Source organism: Saccopteryx leptura, chromosome 4, assembly GCF_036850995.1.
Source record: "Saccopteryx leptura isolate mSacLep1 chromosome 4, mSacLep1_pri_phased_curated, whole genome shotgun sequence".
NCBI classification, from domain to species: domain Eukaryota; kingdom Metazoa; phylum Chordata; class Mammalia; order Chiroptera; family Emballonuridae; genus Saccopteryx; species Saccopteryx leptura.
The window spans coordinates 125,217,722-125,237,411 of record NC_089506.1 but is presented as its reverse complement, the minus strand read 5'-3'; the positions used below and the strand labels follow the sequence as shown (position 1 = coordinate 125,237,411).

General features: G+C 58.2%; 1 protein-coding gene across 2 annotated transcripts; it reads left to right on the top strand.

The window, feature by feature from the left end:
• The first annotated feature begins 644 nt into the window (after window positions 1-644).
• Window positions 645-19,456, top strand: CEP131 (centrosomal protein 131). 2 transcript variants are annotated; one of them, XM_066381502.1, is made up of 26 exons: window positions 645-775; window positions 2,563-2,764; window positions 3,293-3,402; window positions 4,114-4,228; window positions 4,494-4,621; window positions 8,125-8,235; window positions 9,512-9,667; window positions 10,876-10,993; window positions 11,389-11,535; window positions 11,706-11,856; window positions 12,162-12,256; window positions 12,622-12,804; window positions 13,172-13,348; window positions 13,428-13,553; window positions 13,710-13,835; window positions 14,900-15,016; window positions 15,274-15,376; window positions 15,987-16,188; window positions 16,413-16,520; window positions 16,608-16,725; window positions 16,941-17,015; window positions 17,748-17,890; window positions 17,976-18,153; window positions 18,230-18,426; window positions 19,111-19,171; window positions 19,244-19,456. In XM_066381502.1, the coding sequence occupies exons 1-26, from the start codon at window positions 702-704 to the stop codon at window positions 19,316-19,318; spliced, it is 3,396 nt and encodes a 1,131-aa protein (XP_066237599.1). In that variant the 5' UTR covers window positions 645-701; the 3' UTR covers window positions 19,319-19,456. The 2 variants fall into 2 exon arrangements, with proteins under 2 accessions (XP_066237599.1, XP_066237600.1); XM_066381503.1 differs by lacking the exons at window positions 645-775; window positions 2,563-2,764; window positions 3,293-3,402; window positions 4,494-4,621 and having other exon boundaries at window positions 4,206-4,228.
• Window positions 19,457-19,690: the final 234 nt, after the last annotated feature.

Genomic DNA, 19,690 nt, shown 5'->3' with positions numbered 1-19,690 from the left:
TGTAATTCACCATACATTTAATGGAAAAAAAAGGCAGAAAAAGCAAGAAAAAAAATTACACATTCATTCATGAAAACTAAACAAACCAAAATTTACGGGGTTGCGTGGGAGTATGGGGCTGTTGTGTGCGCCGGGGATGCCCGGGGACCGCGCGCGCCCCGCCCTTTTCTCCTCCCCGGCCTTTTTCCCCACGTTCCAGCCGAGGCCCGCCCGCTCCCGCCGGGTCCAATCTGCAGCCACAGCAGTCCCCACGGCCAACTGGAGGGCCAATCCGGGCGCGGCACGGGCCGGAAAGGCGGACCTCTGTGACGGAAGAGAGAGGAGGTGCCCGGCCGGTTGCTGTTTGCTAGCAGTCAGCAGGCGCTGTTCGTCCGACCGCTCGTCAGCCTCACTGTCACCAGGTCCTCTGAGCCGGGGCCGTGGGGCGGGGGGTGGGACGCGAGGTCGTCAGCCGGAACCTGCGCCCTGCGCGTCGCAGCTGGACGGATCCCGCGCACCTCTCGCGGTCTGGCCCGGGCAGGCCCCGTACCGCAGGCCCAGCTCGCGCAGGTGAGGGAGAATGTTCAGGTGAAGAGGCCCCTGCACAGGTGAGGAGGGGCTTCTGTCCCCGTCCCTGTTACCTCTTTCGGCCTTCTCGGGGGACGAGGTTGAGTCTGGTCAACAGAGTCCGGTCCCACCACCTTGAGCCGGACCCCAGGGAGATGGGAAGCTGCCGGGTGAGAAGTTGGGGGGCTTCTGAGTCTCTCTATCCCGAGAGACCCAGGCAGAGGTTCAGGTGAGGGACACTTTTGTATGCCAGGTGAGGTCTGGCCTGTAGGTTTCCACGGAGAGGGTGTTTACCGGTCCTGCGCCCCGCAGGCTGCTGCTGGGAGGCTGGGACTGGGCCAGCCCTGGGCCCGCGGGTGTTGCCGGTTCCTGGGCCTGGAGAGTGTTGGGTTTCACACAACCGGAAATGCGTAACTGAGGACAGAACCTGATGAGTGGCAGGGACAGCCTCTGGGTTGGATCTGGGCCGGGGGCCACAGCACTGGCTGTGGATGATGGACGATGGGTGGGTGTCCGCTGGCCCACCCGAGTCCTCGCGGGCAGGGAGGACTGCGCCCATTCCTTTGTGGTCATTCCTGATGCTCACTTGGTCACTGACTGCCTGCCGAGTCCAGATGTCGGAGCCACATGGTCCTGCCTTCGTGGGGCTTCTGCTCCCCCAGGGGGTCATAATGCACAGACCAGCTTGTGTGGCTACGTAGCCAGGTTCATAAGTGAGGAAAAATAAAACAGGGTGAGAAATTGAAGAGTGATGGGGACTGGCGGGCTCCCTGAATGAAGGGGCTCCAGGCAGAGGGCCACGGGTGCAAAGGCTTGCTCTGGAGGCTGCCTGGCTCTGGTCCCTCATACAGCGGAGCACTGGTGTGGCTGAAGCAGAGGGAGGGAGCCTCGAGAGAGCTGGGTCGGACCTGAGGACGGTGGGCAATTGTACTCTTCTCTGTGCCTGGGGACCATCAGAGGGTTTTCAGCTGGACTACTGGGTAATCTAAGACCCCATGCAGAAAGGCGCGCTCTGGCCACAGTGTGGGGAGGGACTGCTGCAGTTGTCTGGGTTTGAGGATATGGGATAGGGAAGGGACTGGCAGGGAAAGGGCATCAGGTGGGTGGCAGAGGGAGCAGGTGTGGAGGTGAGGGAAAAGACGTCAGGGTGAGATTTGGGCCTGAGGCGGTTACAGACAATGCCTACTGGGTGGGGGCAGCTGGAGGAGGAAGTTAGGAATCTGTTGCAGTCTCCTGGGGTCTGAGGTACCAGGGGTGGGGGCAGTTGTCCAAGTTGAGAGTTGGGGATAGTGGGGGTGGGTGTAATGCCTGTGGGAACCATCAGCCCATGTGTGAAGGCAGGAGGCTAGAGGCTGTCCCCTAGGTGAGCTGGTGGATGGAAGAGAGGCCCAGCCTGAGCTGGGGGCCCTCACACTTCAGGGGTCCAGAGGAGGACCTCTGAGGAGGGGAGGGAGGGCAACCTGAAGTGAGAGAGCAGATGCCAAATCCAAGAAGCTCGTGGGCTGTTAGTGGGTTCTGAGGAAGTAGAGGGTTTCCGTGGCCAGATAACTTTGGGACCCTGGCTCGGGCAGCATTCATCAGTCCAAGTCCTGGTTAAAATGTTACACCTAGAATGTGCCAGCTGCCAGTCTTCTTGTCTGACCATCAAGGCAGCCTCATAAAAGGGCACCTTTTTAAATATCTGCTTTACAAATGAAGACAATAGGCTCAGACAGGTGGTGTACCTATGCGGGGTGGAGGGTAAGTGGAGAGCCGGTCCATGCCCAGAACAGCCTGTAGCTCAAACCACCATTAGGCAGGGTCCCTCCAGGGGAGAGGTCATCTTGTCCCAGGTGGCCTCGTCTTTGCTCTTCATTGCTTAGAATCCTGCTCTGACACGAGCCTCATCTTTAGGAAGAGACTGCAGCCTTCCCAGGGAACTTGGCAGCAGGCAGGTCAGGTGCCCTGGGCTGGAGGTAGTGTGTGTGGGACCTGGTTCTTTGGAGGGCCTCACTACCCCTCTCCTTGCCTGTTCAGGGCCTACTTGTCCACCATGAAAGGCTTCCAGGCCATTAGTGGTCCCCTGGGCCCTACTGAGGGCAGCCTGGAAGGTTTGGATCTGAGTCTGATGGGGTTCCCTCCACCCGTGTCCCAGCGCCCCAATGGCACCTCTGCCACCAAGCCCATCGCCTGCTCCATCTCTGCGGTCATGGGCAGTAAGTCAAGGAGGAAGGCACAGGTGAGTGCTAGAGCCAGGCAATCAGAGGTCTCAGGGCCTCTCATCTCCTGGGGAGTTACCATCAGGGTGGCTCTGTGGGTTTGGGTTGGGGGCGCACGTCAGCTAGCCCAAGGCAGAGCCTAGACCAAGCTCTCTTTCCCTCCTGCTCCACCAGTGTTTGGATTTATTTCAATCCTCAAAATATGGGCTGACCACTAGGTAAGGGGGCAAGCTTCTGGTGGCTTGTGAGGAGTCCGGTGGGCAGGCTCATTGGTTAGTAAGTAACAGTGAAGGCCACAGCCTTCGCTCCGGCTCCCTAGCCTCACATACCTGCTCTCGGACCCACTGCCAGCCAGGGCTGAGGGGCTCTCACTTCTTTCCAGGAAGGGGAGGCTGATAGAGGGCATGCTCAGGACCTGTAGCTGCTCCTGCTGTCCCCTATTCTCGCCCCACTTTCTTCCTCTAAGCCTGTTCTGCATAGCCTAGCACTGAGTAAAGGAGCAAGTGCCCAAAACCTTCGCCACATAATTGGTGGTTTCCTTTTTTCAGGAGGCCACAGGGCCTGGAGCTTCCGGGGCCAACAACAACCTTTGCAGATCTAATAGCACCACACAGATCCACCAGCCACAAGCCAAGCAGGCATGGACTGGCCCCCTCAGGTAACCTTCGGCCCCCTCAGCTAATCTCTGATCCCCTTAGGTAATGCCTGGCTTTCTCAAGTAATTCCCAGACCTTCTTAGCTAGCTAACCTCTGACCCCTCAGGTAAACCCTGGCTTCCTTGTGTGACCTCTGATCTCCTCAGGTAATCCCTGGCTTTCTCAGGAAACCCTACACATCCTCAGATAACCTCTGGTCCCCTCAGGTAATCTCTGACCCCCTCCTATAATTCTCAGCCTTCTCAGGGACCCCTGACCTTCTCAGGTAATCTCTGACCCCCTTAGGTAACCCCCACCTGCTCTTGTCTGGCCTTATCAGTAGAGACACTGGCTGGACAGTAGGGCCTAATGTGACTTTCACTCGGGGCCAGTCCTGGGCTGGCAGGCAGGATGACTTTTGATCTGTTGTATCTGCATGTGGCAGAGTCTACCTTGAGGCCAACATCCCCTGCCTACTCCTCTCTCTCTGTCCTTGCTGTGCTTTTCCTGGTGTGTGGAGGTGGCCATGGGATGGGGCCTTACCTCTTCCAGGCAGTTTTCAGATCAGGACCGAGAAACGTTATTTTGAACTCCAGGCTGGAGAACAGAATTCCCTGCTGGTGACCTGCTTGGCTCCTCACGTCCTGTCATAAGCCATCCCCATCTGCATTCCTGGAATAGACCTTCTGGGCTGAGTGACTGACTGTCCCTGCTTCTTGTCCACTCTGACACAGGCTGGCAGAGCCCCCTGACTTCCTGAGGCTCTTTGAGGGCAGCCTTGGCTGGAAGAAGAAGCCAGCCAGTCTGAGCAAAACTTCCAGCCAAAAAGGAGCCACATGGAATATCCTAGTAAGAACTGGGGCTGAGTCTGAGTGTCCTATTCAGAGTGATTTCTGGATCCTTCTTTGTTCTTCTGCCCCTGTGGCGGGGGTGTAGTGTGTGTGTGCCAGCTTTGACCACAACATCACAACTGGGAGGAGCAGGAACTTCCCTCCCCCTGTGCCATCCAGTCACCCCATGAGTGGGTGAGGCTGTGGGGGCATGGAAGGGACCTGGTGTCAGCGGAGTGTGTGGCAGGATCATGGGCTTAGGTGGGGTCTGTGTTCACTGACAGGATGACCAGCCCAGGGCTATCACCTTGCTACCCAACACCCAGAGTCCCAGCACCCTGGATGCACTGGTGGGCCCATGGAGGAGAGAGAGCACCATTCCCCTGGCACCCAACTTCACTGCCAACAATAGGTGCGCCTTTCCATGGATGTTGGGCTGGCCCACCCACCTACGGGTAGACACTTTGTCTTGGTGGTCAGACCAGAGCTCTTTGGAGTAAGTGAATGAATGAGTGACTGAACAACTGGCTTTCTATCCGAGGGCCCTGAGAAGGGGCTGCAAGGGGTGTCTTGCACACACGGGCTCTGCTGTGGCCTGGAGAGCCCAAATGGGCACGCTGCTGAGGGGCTTTACTCCTGAAGAGGTCAGGCCCAGACAGGACACAAGCAGGCCACAGGTGACTTTATAAGGCTCATTGGAGGTCGTCAAGTTCGAGGCTCAGCCTGCACGTCTCGGGAGGGAGGAGGGAGTTACCTCAGGCCACACCTGCTCCTTGTTTGCCGAGAGCCGGTCATCATCCAGCTGCATCGGTCACTTCTCAGCTGTGTCCACCATGATGTCACAGAACAAAATACACGCTGAGTGATGGCCGAGCAGGGTCAGGAGAGTGTACAGCAGTTGTGCTTCAGACCACGGGTCTGGTGGCCGGGAGTTGTGGGAATGGGCAGGAGCCTGGGGAGATGTCTCAATAGAAACCAGGTTCGCGAAGGACAGCTGCCCTGAGCTGCGAGGCAATCTGGTCCTCCTCGCTCTTGAACTCGGTCGGGATGGTGGTTGGAGAGACAGGAGACACTCTTGCCTGAGCCCAGGTGAAGACTTCCCAGCACTTGGAGCCATCCATCGCAGGACATCTTTGAGAGGCATTCCATAGTTGTTCACTAGTGTCGGCACAGGGATTCTGGCTTTCAATGCAAGAACTTAAATTGGAATTTAATTTCTATCAGAGTGATACATGTATACAGTTAAAAAGTCCAGTAGCACCACAGACTTAAAATGAAAACTGGCGAAATTACTCCCCTCCCCCCAGCCCTGCTCCCAGAAGCACTCAGTTGCAAGCTATTCTAGTATTTTCTTGGACATACTATACAGAAGGGGGCTGCTCTCATAGCCCCAGCCGACCCAGCACACGAGTGTCCCCAGGTCTTGGCAGAGCCATGATGGTCAAGCCAGTGTCTGTGTCCACGAGCTCTAAATTCTGATTCTGTGTTTTGTTTGATGTGTGACTTTGGACGGATTATTTAACTTCCTGGGACCCCTGATCCTCATTCATTCTAGGGGGACAGGGGTGGCGTGCTCCACAGAGTCAGGAGGCTTAAAGGCAATGAGACCTGACCCTCTCAGGACAGTGCTCAAAAAACCTTGGTGGCGCAGTGGATAGAGTGTCAGACTGGGATGCAGAGGACCCAGGTTCAAAACCTCAAGATCACCAGCTCAAGTGCAGGCTCATCCGGCTTGAGCACGGGGTTGCTGGGTTGAGTATGGGATCATAAACATGACTCCATGGTCGCTGGCTTGAGCCCAAAGGTTGTTGGCTTGAGGAAAGGGTCACTTGCTCTGCAGCCCCCCAGTCAAGGCACATGAGAACGCAATCAATCAACAATTAAGGAGCCACAATGAAGAATTGATGCTTCTCATCTCTCTCCCTTCCTATCTGTCTGTCCCTCTCTCTAACTCTCTCTGTCTCTGTCAAAAAAAAAAAAAAAAAAAAAAGAAACCTTGACATTTGGGACACATTTTTGTTTTTCCTGGAGTTAAAGCAACTTCTTTGTCTTTCTCTTTGCCTGTGTACTGGGCACTTCTCCCAGACTTGACCATGGAATTCTAAAGTTGGCCTCATGCAGTCAGGCCAGCAGGGGCCCTGCCTGTCCACCTTCCTCTGGAGAAACACCTTGGTCCCCCTTCTCCTGTCTGGTTCAAGCTGCTGCCCCATGCAGTCTGCACACTGCTCACCCAGGGGATGCCCTCTGCCTCCTCCTTTCTGTGTGGCTGCTGCTTTCTCTTTCCTGGTAGACACGTCCTTTCATGGATTCCCAGGAAAGGACACATGGGAGGGCATTTGTTAGGATGTGTGTGTCTGAAAGTGCCTCAGCCCCACACGTCACTTGGAGTTTGGCTGGTGCAGAGATCTCGATTGGAGCCATTGCCCACTTCGGTGGGAGCCGATGAGATGGCCAGTGCCTCTCAGTCCCCCGGTCCCGTGTCCTGTCTTGTGCTGTCCTCTCTGGAGGCATTTGGCTCGTCCTCATTTCTCTGCTGAGAGATCTCAGCATCAGGCCTATGACATGGTCCTTTGTCACTCACCAGGCTGTGATAGCCTTTCAGTGTCACTTGCTTCTGGGAAATGTCCTCTTGTTGTTTCTTGGACAACTTTATTCATTTCCTTCTGTTTTTTCTGTGACTTGGTTATTGGGCCTCCTGGGTTGATTCTGCCGGGTCAGCATCTTCTCAGATTTTCTTTCTCATTAGCTCTGGGATGTACTAACCATGTCCCCCAGCCCTCCCCTCCCCAGTTCAGTTCCAGAACTCCTCTTGTTCCCATGTGTCCCTTCACCGTGGTCTTGTCACCTGTCACACAGGTGTATTTGAGGACATCAAGCAGCCGCAGCTAGAGCTGCCTGTACAGCTCACACACTGTCCTTTGCCCCCAACTCTGTTTTCCCACAGCTGACACCAGCATGGTGAGAACGTCACGCCACAGAACTGGCGAGCTCCTCACCCAGTGAGCTGCCGTTAGCAGCTGTAGGCCAGCACAGCTGCCCATGTGTGGATCCTGGGATGCCTGCTCTCTGCTTGTTCCGTCACATCCCTTTTGTCTGCTGGTCTCTTGCTCCTCCAATGGCTGGCATCCTGGCTCTGTCAGGATGAAGAGGGAGGCCCTGAAAGTTGCCTGGGGGCCTAACTTTGGGGTGATTAGGTAGGGACCAGGCTGGTGTATTGGGGTTCCCCCCCTCTCAGTGTCTAGGGCTTTTCTCTGAGGTGCTCAGTCTCTCAAGGGAAGGATCCTCAGTTTCCTGCCTCAGGTTAGATTCCTGCTAGCCAAATGGGAGAGTCTTTGCTGCAGCTGGACAGCCAGCCCACTGCTGCTGTGGGGAGGGAAGTGAGAGAAGGGGGCTTGGGGAAGAGGGATGGGTGCAATGGCTCCTTTGGGAGAGCAGGTGCTCCTCCCTGTGGGCCCTGGGGGCAGATGTGCTGCCTTACCCACCAGTACCTGCAGCACCCAGGAGCCCCTCTCACTGTGCTTCACTTCGCCAGCCCTTTGTCTCTCATCCCCTGAGGACTGTGGGCATCTCTGGGCTGCTCTGTCCTGCTGCATCTCCCTGTCCTCCACTTAAACCGCTTTTATCCCTCCCAGTGTGTATCTTCCATCTGCTGCATTTAACTGGCATGCAGAAGTCTGTCCATTCTCCATCAGCAGTCTGTGACCATTTTCCCGTTGGCTTGTCCAATGTCAGGGGTCTCTGTTCTTCAGCCCACAGCTCAGGTCCACTTGGCGGGATGCTCTGCTGGAGTTCTCCCAGTCCCCAGAAGGCCCCACCTTTGGGTGCTATGGCTGTGCAGGGGGCTGCCATAGTGTGACTCGAAGACCTGTCATCAGCCTCCCAGAGCCTGAGGCTGCCTCTCATCTCTTCCGGCAGGAGCAGTAAGGCAGCTGTGAGCAACTGCGTCACCACCATGGTGCACAACCACTACGCCTCAGTGGACACGGCGTCCCCCAAGAGTTCCAACCACGCTGTGCCCTCGCTCAAGTAAGGGCCTGACCCCAGCCTTGGCGTGCGTGCGTGTGAGTGAGTGCACATGAGGATGCGGCCCAGGCTGTTGTGAGCCCTGGTGCTCCACAGGATGCTGGTGGGGGCACAGACGAGCCTGGCGGGCTCACTGGTGGGGTCCCACTGAGGAAGCCACAGCTACCCTGTGTCTCAGGCCCCCCAGCTAAATCCACAGCCAAAGTGGGTCTTGGAAGAACTTGGCTGAGCTGAGCAGAGTAGCCCCAGTACATCACCCCCATGTTCTCTGTCAGGGATGGCCACAGGGTTTCCTGATGTACCTCTGGCTCTGGGATGCAGTGACTTTTGCGAACTTTTTTTTTTGTATTTATCTGAAGCTGGAAACGGGGAGAGACAGTCAGACAGACTCCCGCATGCGCCCGACCGCGATCCACCCAGCACGCTCTGCCCACCAGGGGGCGATGCTCTGCCTAGACCAGAGCCACTCTAGCGCCTGGGGCAGAGGCCAAGGAGCCATCCCCAGCGCCCGGGCCATCTTTGCTCCAATGGAGCCTCGGCTGCGGGAGGGGAAGAGAGAGACAGAGAGGAAGGAGGTGGGGGGGATGGAGAAGCAAATGGGCGCTTCTCCTGTGTGCCCTGGCTGGGAATCGAACCCGGGTCCCCCACATGCCAGGCCGACACTCTACCGCTGAGCCAACCGGCCAGGGCTTTCTTTTTTTTTAATTAAGTGAGAGTTGGGGAGGCAGGGAAACAGACTCCCACATGCGCCCTGACCAGGATCCTCCCAGCAAGCCCCCTACTGGGTGATGCTATGTCCATCTGGGACTGCTGCTCTACTGAGCTATTTTAGCACCTGAGGCGAGGCCGTGGAGCCATCCTCAGCACCCCGGGGCCAGCTTGCTCAAACCAATCGAACCATGGCTGTGGAAAGGGAAGAGAGAGAGAGAAGGGGGAAAGGAAGGGGTGGAAAGGCAGACGGTCACTTCTCCTATGTGATTTGACCGGGAATCGAACTTGGGACTTCCATACACTGGGCTGATGCCCTACCACTGAGCAAACTGGTCAGGGTCAGAACTTTTTGTATGAGCTGTGTGTACCACCAGATGGGCACTTGGAGGAGCAGGTCGCAGTGGGAACAGGTGAGCAAGTGGGACAAGAAAACAGGTCCTTGCTGGCTCCTCGCGTCCTGTGGCACTTCCTCCCAGGCCCAAGGCTAAGGAGACTCCCATGCCCGTGGCCAGTGTCCCGGGGGCCAGGAGTGGGGCAGGTCAGGCACAGCCTTTCTCTGCCCCGTCAGCAATCTCATCAAGGCCACCACTGATGGGGGTGAGGGCAGCAGCTTCAGGAACCCACAGAAGAACTGCGCTGACAGCAACCACGTGGCCCGGAATAACTCAGGGACTGCCGAGGGCCTGCTTAGACGGAGGGAGGTGACGGAGGAGGAGGCTGAGAGGTGACCATGGGCTGGGGATGGGAGGAGGCCTGAGGCTCCAGCAGTGGAAATGCTTATTTAATAAGTGTTTAAAGCATGGAGGTTGGAAAGATCACATGCCATCTGAGTCTGTTCACCCAAAACATCAAGGTGGATTTGTAGGGACCGTGCAGAGCCACGGCACCTGGGGCCCGGCCACCGCAGAAGCTGCACTTGGTGATCACTAAGTCATATGCTCAAAAGGGACAGTGTTCTAGTATGTAAATTATACTTCAATGAAACTTAGTTCAGCATTAGATGGAAAGATGATATAAAACTAAAAAACCAAAAACAACCTATGTGGCTGCTCTAGGAACATGTGGAGGGTGGGGCATAGTGGGACCCCATGCTGTGGCCCTAGGTCTATGATGTCACCCTGGGTCAGGAAGCACATAGTGACTTGAAGAACCTCCTCCTGGCAGGGTGGTCACAGCCTGCTATCCCCTTAGAGCTTGGGGACCAGGCCCTGGAACATGCAGGTGGGAAGAGGAACTGCATGCACCCTCACCTGCCTGCCCCTCGGTGAGGCCCCTTGGTGGAGGGCACCTCTGAGCACGAGGGTCCCTTGGACACATGTCCTGTGGCGGGTGACCACTCACATTCAGGATGCTTTGTTTGCTCCTCTGCCGAGCAAACTGACACGTGGTCCCAAGAGCTAGGGCTGAAGTTTCCTGTTTAAACAGCTCTATTGAATATAATTTACGTACAATAAAATACGTCTTTTCAGATGTTTCATTGGGTGAGTTTTGACACATGCACAGTCATATCTATAGATATACTAAGATGCAGAATGTCCCCCCAAGGCCCCCTTACTCCCTCCCTTCAGAGTCTCCCCAGCCCACCCAGAACCACACCAATCTATTCCCTGGTGGCTTTATTTTTCTAAAATGCTTTATGATTGGAACATGCAGCCTGCATCTTTTTTTGTGCCTGGCAAGGCTCTTGCTTTTTGTCCATGAGTAGCAGCTGCTCTCCATACATACAGTGTTCATCTATGGGCAGGTGGTGGACCTCAGGGTTGTTTCCAGTTTGGGGAAATTGTGGAGTATGTGTAGATAGGACCTTTGGCTATTTGAAGAACGGCAGTGGCGAAATGTTCTGCCCTGCTGGGCTTCCCGAGTTCTGGTGGAGGGAGGGCTATTACTCAGCCACTTACCTCCTCATGGGACCTGAATCCACTCTCCGGGAAGGTTTATCCACCAGGTGAACCAGGCTGCCATCACCATCCAGCGCTGGTACCGGCACCAGTCACAGCAGCGCCAAGCCCGCGCCATCAGCCTGGAGCACCTGCTTGCGTCTAAACAAGAGGTCGGTGTAGGTGTGAGAGCTGCACCTGGGGGGCAAGTGAAAACCCAGGGGTTCCTGCTGTACACAGCAGGGTTTCTGGGGCCAGTGGATTGAAACTGCACTGGCCTGTGGTCTATACCCCATCATGGGCCCAGCCTTCTCCATGCCCTGTGTCACTCGCTTAGTTGGGCCTGGATATTAGAAAATGCCAGCTGGGTCCACCCTAGCAGAGAAGTCTGAGCTGGTTTCTGGTTTGGGGCACCTGCTCTACGATGCTGAAGTGTCTTCTCACCCAGAGGAGCCATTGACCACCAGGATAGAGGCTTATCCTCTGTGTGGCTGAGAAATGGCAAGTTGGGGGGCCAGTGAGGGTGCTGTGGAAACCCATACCTGAACTGGCAACCCCATCTTTCTAGTCAAACCTGCCACAGCTGTGGCTTCTGCAGGGGGAGCAGCAGCGGCTGGAAGAGGGGAACCTGCTGGACTTGCACAAGCATAGGGAGGCAGCCAGGAGAAAGGCTCGGGAGGAGAAAGCACGCCAGGCCCGACAGACTGCCATTCAGGTGCTGGGGGCTCCTGAGCCTGTGTTAGCCCAGTGCTGAGGCAGGACTGTGTGCCTGAGGGCCACTGCACTTGAGGGGTCCCCTAGACACTGGCCCTTGGGCATCTTGGCTTGGGAGGGGGAGGGGACCACACTGTCCCATGAGCGAGGCTGCTTAGGTCTCCCCCACAGGAGCTGCAGCAGAAGCGAACCCAGAAGTCAGGTGATGCTAAACCTGAGCTGCTGAAGGGGACTCGGGAGACAGGGAAGCCCCGGCCAGCCCAGGAGACACCCCTGAGGCCTGGAGGCAGTGTTCATCAGACCCACAAGGCCAACAACATCAGTGAGCCGGGAGAGTCCAGGGGCTACCCCGCCCCTGCCTCCCTCTGCCTCCCAGCTCCCATCCCTAGAATAGGCTGTGGTCCCCGCTGCCCAATTGTTGGCTCGCCTTCCCTGTGGAGGAGGGGCCCCAGCTGTGTGGCACCCCCAGGCCCTGCTCCTCCCTTCCTGCCCCACTTTCTGCGGAGCGGCACATGGGACCCTACAGTGTCCCCTCTGCTCCATGAAGCTGACAGTGCCTGGCCCCTTCCCACAGGCTCCTCCAGACAAGGCAATGCCCAGGTGGGCCAACACTGTTCTGTTTCACAGAGGCCAGCTTCCGTGCCATAGGCCCAGAGGACCCCTGCCAACCTGTCCCCAACTCCTCCCCAGAGCCCCAGCAGTTCCCAGAGGACAAATCACAGGTTTGGTCATAGCCCTTTCTGTTCTGTCCCTGAGCCTCCACAGCTGTGGGGTCACTTGTGCCAGGAAAGACTGTCCAGGTGGGTCTCGCTGCTCTACCACAGGAATGGCTCTGGGGTTCTGCTGGGTTGTGACAGATGTCCACAGAGAAAGCTGGGAGCTCAGAGGTTAGGTGACAGCAAGGCCACTAGGCTAAAGAGGCTAGGCCCCAACACATCCCACTTGGCCACTGTTTTGTTCCCCTGGAGGTGAGCCTGGGCTTGCCTAGTCCACCTGGTTGAGTGGATGCCCATCCTCACTCCCATGCTTCTTGGGTGTGTTGACCTCTGTGGCCTCACTAGTTCTTCTGCCCACCCATTTGCTATAGGATGCCAGCTCCCAGGACATGGCTGGTGAAGCCCTGGCGAGGGTGGGCCCCGGTAGAAGCAGATCCAAGTGCAAGGCGACCCTGGACGAACTGCTGGGCACACTGAAGCTGCTGGAGGAGGAGCCAGAGCCACTGCCCTGCCCCAGGGCCTATCACAGGGACAGATACACCTGGACCAATAAGGTGGCTATGCGCACCCCTCTCTCAATCCAGTTTCGGGCACTGCCATCATCCCCTGCAGGGACTGGGGAAGTCCACTGGGCTTCTTCCTGCTTTCCTTCAGACCCTAATGAGTACCAGACAGAGACTTGAACCCCCAGTCATCCAGGGGCTTGTTAAGGCTTAGGACCTGGGGCAGTGTGGACACCATCTCTGCCAGTGGTGCCCAGTGAGAGTCCAAGCAGCCTGAGAGGTCCTTGCTTCTAACCCAGCCCAGCTGCCCTCTCCCCTCCCATGCTCTACCCAGGGCATCCCAGAGGAGCTTCTGAAAGGCCCCCTCAGAGTCCTTGGCTACCTGACAGCCCCCACTGCTGTGCCATCTCCCCCACAGGAGGATGATGCCAGCTGCCTGACAGCTGACAACCTGGAGAAATTTGGGAAGTTCGGCACGTCCACCGGTCCCCCCGAGGATAGGACACTGCTCTCAGAGGCCAAGCTGCAGAGCATCATGAGCTTCCTGGACGAGATGGAGAAGTCGAGTCAAGACCGGCCAGCCTCTGCGCCCCAGGTGTGAAGGAGTCCCCATGGAGAGACGGGACAGCAGGTCTTCCCAGGTGACTGACCCTGCCTGACACGTTCATCCTCAGGGCCTCATGCTGGAGGAGGGGCCAGGGCGCCTGGAGTCCACGTCAGAGGTGAGCACGTGCATGATGCAGCTGAAGCTAGAGCTGGAGGAGAAGAAGCAGGCGCTGGTGCTGCTACAGAGGGTGCTGGTAACACCGTGGCTTCCCCACCTCCCATCACCGCCCATTTCCTGCCCCGCCATCATCTTCACCACCGCTGCTATACCAGGTCACCCCCTGGAGTGGCCTCCCTGTGCCACCCTAAGTAGTCCTTGTGTTCTGTGTCCCCCTCCCCACACCCCTAAGGCACAGCAACAGGACCTTACTGTCCGGCGGGTCAAGGAAACCGAGAAGGAGCTGTGTCAGCAGCTGTGTCAGCAGAGGGAGCACTACGAGGCCACCATCCAGCGGCACCTGTCTTTTATCAACCAGGTAATGCCACCCAGAAAGTGGGGTACCAGGACAGGGGTGTCAGGGCCCCTGGGGTCAGGGAGGAGAACAGGACCAATTCCAGATCAGCTCAGCCTCAGCTCAGGGAGACTTCTAGACCCACAGCCTTCCTGGATGGGCATTTTATTCCCCTCTCTAGAAGTGGGCAGTGTCTTGCCCTGTGGAGACGAGGTGGCCACCACTCAAAGGGCTGGTCCAAAGCTCACCAGCCCTGTTGGGTACTGTCCCACAACCATGCCCCCCCCTCCCGGGCCAGCATGGTGGGCAGGCAGCCGGGACACCCAGACAGCAGTCACTCATAGGACCAATTTGTAGGAAGTGTCCCCAGGACTGACACTCTGAGCCTTTTCCATGCTTTCTGGGGCTGTCGTGTCTTGGGTGGCTGCTCCTGTCTGGTAGGGCCAGTGGGCAGCCAGTGTTCCTCAGATGAGAGCCATGGAAGCTTCCACCCTGCCCTGCACTCAACCACACCTGTGCTAGGTCCTGTTCTGGGAAAAATGCTAGGTGTGCGCTCTGCGAGGAAAGGAAGGAGCCCAGAGGAACCAAGTGGCCTCTAGTGGCCATTAAGGACACTTTCTGTGGCAGTTGTAGGTGTTTTCCAACCGAGGCTCTGCCTGGAGCCCTCAATGAGGTTACCATCCAGGGGGCTTCACAGAGACCCCCCTTGACAGGCAGTGGGCAGGCTCTTCTCCATGAGCTGGGTGATGAGAATGATGGAATGACCCCCTTCCCAGGAAAAATCCTGATGTGGCTATGGTGAGGGGGCTTATAGTCAAGGCCACCATCCCTAGCAGTCCCCATCCGGGTTTCGCTGGCACCAGCTAGGCCTTGGAGGATGGGGGAGTGGAGGGCTGGTAGAAGCTACAGCCCCTTATCCACATATGACCAACCCTCCCAGCCGCAGGTGGGGGGCGACTGAAGGCGAGGTGTAGTAGCCCAGCCCTAGTTGTGTGCTGGCCCCCAGGCAAAGGGAGATGGGGGTCACACAGGGTGTCAGGACAGGGCCTCACCTCTGCGCAACGGCTCACCTCCCTCCCTGATCGCAGCTGATTGAAGATAAGAAGACCCTGGGGGAGAAGTGTGAGGCTTTGGTGGCCAAGTTGAAGCAGGGGGACCAGAGATGCAAAGAGAGGGAGGCCCAGATACAGGAGCAGCACGAGCTGGTGAGTCCCCCAGGTTCCCAACAACCCACTACTACTGGCCAAGGTGCCTGCTGACAGCAGACCAGGTACCCTGAGCCTCTTTCCCTGACCTCAAAGTGTCAGTCACGGGGCTTGTGATGGGATCGCAGGAGGATGCAGTGTGTGCCTGCACCTGGAGAGTCCTTGCACCAAAACTTAGGAGGTGGCCCGATTGGGTGTCGTGTGCATCACCTGCTTCCTACAGCTCCTCTGCCGACTGGCTGCTTTCCTGCCGGTAGGAAATTAAGAAACTCAAGGAGCTAATGAGCGCCACTGAGAAAGTCGGCAGGGAGAAGTGGATGAAAGAGAAGACCCGCAGGATCAAGGAGATTACGGTCAGAGGTGAGCAGCCGCCAGCTGCTCCATGCTGGCCAGTCTCAGGCGGGAGGCAGCCGGGGGGCTTTGGGTGAAGACATTAGTTTCAGGTATATGGCGGTGGAGAGGATGGTACAGACCTCGGGTGGTGTGGCTTCAGGGCCTCCAGGGCCAGGGCCAGGAGAGTGGGCCTCACCTTCCCTCAGCTGGTTCTCTCCCCAGGACCCGGGTTCCCAGCTTCCAGGGGAGTAAGCTAAGTGGGAGCTCAGGGTAGGGATCCCAGGTTTTCTGCCACCTGTCATGTGGTACCTTCCCACTTAGAGAGCAGATCTAAGGGCTGATGGGGCCTGGCCCTCCTGCCCTGGAACACCCTCTCCCCAGGGACTTCCTCCTCCCAGAACCCTGGGTACTGCTGGGGGGACAGCCCACTGGCCAGAGTGACAAGGGGGCTGTTCCAATGCTGCCCATGGAGAGGAATTAGCTGGAGCCCCTGGTGGGGGTCCCCTGGCTGGACTGCAGCCCTGGTATTACAGTGGGTGAGAATTAGGGGTCCTCTATAGCATTGGTGGTGGGGGCATGGCCCCTGCCGCATAGTGGGCAGAGGTCAGGTCCCTGCAGCACTGTGCCCCCATCCTAGGCCTGGAGCCCGAGATCCAGAAGCTGATCGCCAAGCACAAGCAGGAGGTAAAGAGTCTGCGGAGCCTGCATACGGCTGAGCTGCTGCAGGCTGATAAGCAGGCAGCCCAGCGCTATGGGCGCCAGGCAGAGGCGCTGCGGGAGCAGCTGGAGCAGGAGAAAGAGGCACTGGTCCAGCAGGAGCATGAGCATGCCCAGCGGCGGTGAGTGTCCCCATCCTGGCAACTTTATGGGGACACTGAGGGGCCAAGGTCATAGCAGAGCTGGGGTGTGTGTGGACTTCACAGAGTGAGGCCAGGATGCCCAGGGTGAGGTTGGGGCATGCGGTGTGAGGTGGGAATGTGCAATGTGAGGTTGGGACGCCCAGGGTGTGGGGTCGGATGCCTCCTGGTCCCTACTGCATCGCCAGCTGTTCTGTCCTCTGCAGCTTCGAGCAGCAGCTGGAGCGGGAGCAGCGAGACCTGCAGCAGCTGCGACAGCGGCTCTACAGTGAAGTGGCAGAGGAGAAGGAGCGGCTGGGCCAACAGGCAGCCAGGTGCTGTGGGAGGGGTGCCCACCCCCTACCCCCTACCCTCTGCCCCACGGTCTGTGGCCCCATGTGCTGACCTGTGCTGGCCTGCAGGCAGCGGGCAGAGCTGGAGGAACTGAGGCAGCAGCTGGAGGAGAGCAGCTCTGCCCGGGGCCGGGCCCTGAGGGCTGAGCTGGAGAAGAAGAGAGAGGAGCTAGAACACCGGCATCAGGTCTATGGTTCTGTCCCCACTTGTCCCTGCTAGCCCAGTCCCAGGGGCCTGTCTTAGGGGTGACGGGGGAGATTGTGTCAGGGGCACTACCAGGGCCATTCCTGGAGTGATGGCAAGCCTGGGTTCATAGAACAGGATGCTTAGCCCATTCCCTGCAGACCAGCCCAGAGGGTAGCTGCCTGGGAGGCTGTTCTCACAGCATCACCCACCCCCAGATGGAGCTGCAGGCCCTGAAAGACCAGGTGCAGGTGGAGAGGCAGATGTGGGAGACCCGCTGTGCCAAGAAGGAGGTAGGCACAACAGGCAGGTAGGGGTGAGCAGGAGGAGGCAGGTCCCGGCCCCTCCCCTCCCTTCCCTCCCACCCAGCAGCCAGTACCCAGCACCTAGCACCCAGGCATCGGTGTGGGCTCTGCCTCTGGGCCTCTTGGTGGGTAGGGTTCTGGCTCTTCAGGCTGGTGGTCCATTCTGAGCTATACCAAGTGCTGCCTCAGCTCTTCGCCTGAGTGGTCTCTGTGGGACCCCAGCAGTACCAGCAGGTCTCTGGTGACTGGAAGAGAATGCTTCTCTCCCTTCCTCCATCCAGATAGCTGCTCTCAAACCAGCAGATCGCACTTGGCCATCTATGGGGCGTATACATGCCCGTTGGCCTGGCAACCAAGTCCATGGTGGCTGAGCAGCTGCCCAGTCCTGCTCCTACATCCATGCACGAGGGGTCACTGAGTCTGGCCCAGGTCAAGGGGGTGTTTCCATATGCCCAGTGCCCACCCTATCTGAGAGGCTGCCCCACTGATGCTCTCACCCAGTTGTGGCTGTCACTCAGCCACTCTTGAGAACAGTCCCAGTTGTGCCCATGCCGTCCCACACTGGGCCCAGTGACAGGACACAGCCCCTTCCCTGAGTACTGATGGGGCCTGAAGCAGGCTGAGGCCCCTTTGTCCCCGTGAATCCATCCCTGGCCCAGCCCTGGGCTTCCTCCCAACGTCTTAGCCATCCCCACGGAGTCCCATACACCTCCCCTGCAGGAAGCATGGCTGCTGAACCGGGAACAGGAGCTGAGGGAAGAGATCCAGAGAGGACGGGACAAGGACATCGAGCTGATCATCTGCCAACTAGAGGCCGACATGACACTGGCCAGGGAAGAGAGTGAAAGGGCCACCGAGAGCCGGTGAGGCCTTTTCCCACAAGGCGCCAACTGGGCACTGTGCCTGTCCATGCAGGGCTGCCCCTGACCCTGCGCCTCCATCCGCCAGCATCAAGCACATCCGAGACAAGTACGAGGTGGAGCTGTTGGAGCTGGAGCAGTCAGAGCAGAAGCTGCAGGACCAATGCGCAGAGCTGAAGGGGCGGCTGGCGGAGGCCGAGGGGGAGAACGCATGTCTGCAGGCCCTGATGCGGCAGAAGGACAAGGCCCTGGCCGAAGTGAAGACAGTGAGTGGGGCAGGAGCTGGTGGCTGGGCCCCCACTCCATCCACTGGGGCTCACACTACCGTCTATGCTGGGCCAGATGAATGAGCAGCTGACTAGCGAGAGAAGCAGCCTGGCTCAGGTGCTCCACCAGGAATTCACGGACCAGCTGGCAGCCTCCGAAGAGGGAAACCTGAAGGTCAGGGTCGAGCTGGCCGAACTACAGGCATGCCAGCGGCTAGAGCTGGAGCAGCTCAGGCGGGAGAAGCAGGCAGAGCTGGAGGACGTGCACAGGAGGTAGGTGCCAGCTAACGACAGCGCTTGGAGCATGGCAGGGTGGGGGCCAGCTCCAGAGGGGAGGAGCCAGGCTGAGCAAGGTGAGTAGCGGGCCCTTCTCCAGCGGACACGCAGCGAGCCATCCACAGCAGCTACTCAGGCTCCATGTTTGAGACCCCAGGTTGGGTCCTTTCTATGGTGCTTGGTGCTAGGGCCCAGGACGAAGCCAGCTATCTGAGTGCCAGGCATCCCAGAGGCCAGGCCAGGCCAGGCAGGCCCGTGTGGGTCCCCAGAGGTGCAGTTCCCCAACCCCTAGCTTGGGTGAAGTGGGTGCTGTGCAGAGGGCGTGGAGGCTCCCGGAGGTTAGCACGGAGGGCTTCGCACATGTACGGGACCCATAGTCCTCCCTGGATCATTGCCCACCTGGTGCCTACCACAGTCACTTTGAGAGGTGATGTGGGGTGGGGGTTCCCAAGGCACCTGTAAGGTCCCTGCTTTGGGTACTACTTCACTTGGAGGCTGGTTCTGTGGGGCTCACAACTTCTGTCACCAACCCCTACAGACAGCCCAGTGTCTGCAGTCAGCAGGCAGGGACAGGGTAGGCAGGGCTGCTACTCCTCCTGCTGTGGGGGTAGAGGCCCCTACCAGCCACCTGCTACACTTGGAGCTGCAGGCTCCCCTAGAACCCCACCGTATGTCCCACAGAGTGAAGCTGGCCTTGGCAAAGAAGGAGGAGGCCATAAACAGCCTTCGGAAACAGCATGAGGTGGGTCCTGCGGCGGCTGATGGCTTGGGGGTGGGGGTGGTCCAGCCTGACCACCTTGGCCACGTGTTGCAGGCCGTGGTGAAGCGGGCTGACCATCTGGAGGAGCTGCTGGAGCAGCGCAGGCAGCCACTTCTGAGTGCCAAGTGACACCGCTGTCATGGTGTGGGGATGGAAGTAGGCGGGATCCTGGAGTGGTCCCCGGCCCGTCGCCCTGTCCCTCCCTCTGCCCCATACTCCTGTCCTGTGGGCAGGGCACTGTTTTAACAGTAAAGAGATGTTTCTTAACACTGTGTTCCCTGCCTGTCTCTCTTCTGGGATCTAGGAAGGGCTGCAGGCCACCCAAGAGCTCCCTCCACAGAGTGGCCAGTTGAGGGTGTCCCTGGCTCAGCTCTGCTCTCAGCCAGGCCCGCCACATTCCCTGCCGGGCCCTGCCACCCCTGGCTCTAATCATCTGCTCCAGCCTGGCCCTGGCGAGCTTCCTGCACCCCCTTACCCACCTACCATGCCCTGGAAGGAGCT

What these genes read in the sequence shown, in the direction of transcription:
- CEP131 (XM_066381502.1), top strand. Translation starts at nt 702, where the DNA reads ATGGGAAGCTGCCGGGTGAGAAGTTGGGGGGCTTCTGAGTCTCTCTAT. An exon ending in GATACACCTGGACCAATAAG is followed by an intron (nt 12,805 to 13,171) that starts GTGGCTATGCGC and finishes TCTCCCCCACAG; the next exon opens with GAGGATGATGCCAGCTGCCT. An exon ending in CATGAGCATGCCCAGCGGCG is followed by an intron (nt 16,189 to 16,412) that starts GTGAGTGTCCCC and finishes TGTCCTCTGCAG; the next exon opens with CTTCGAGCAGCAGCTGGAGC.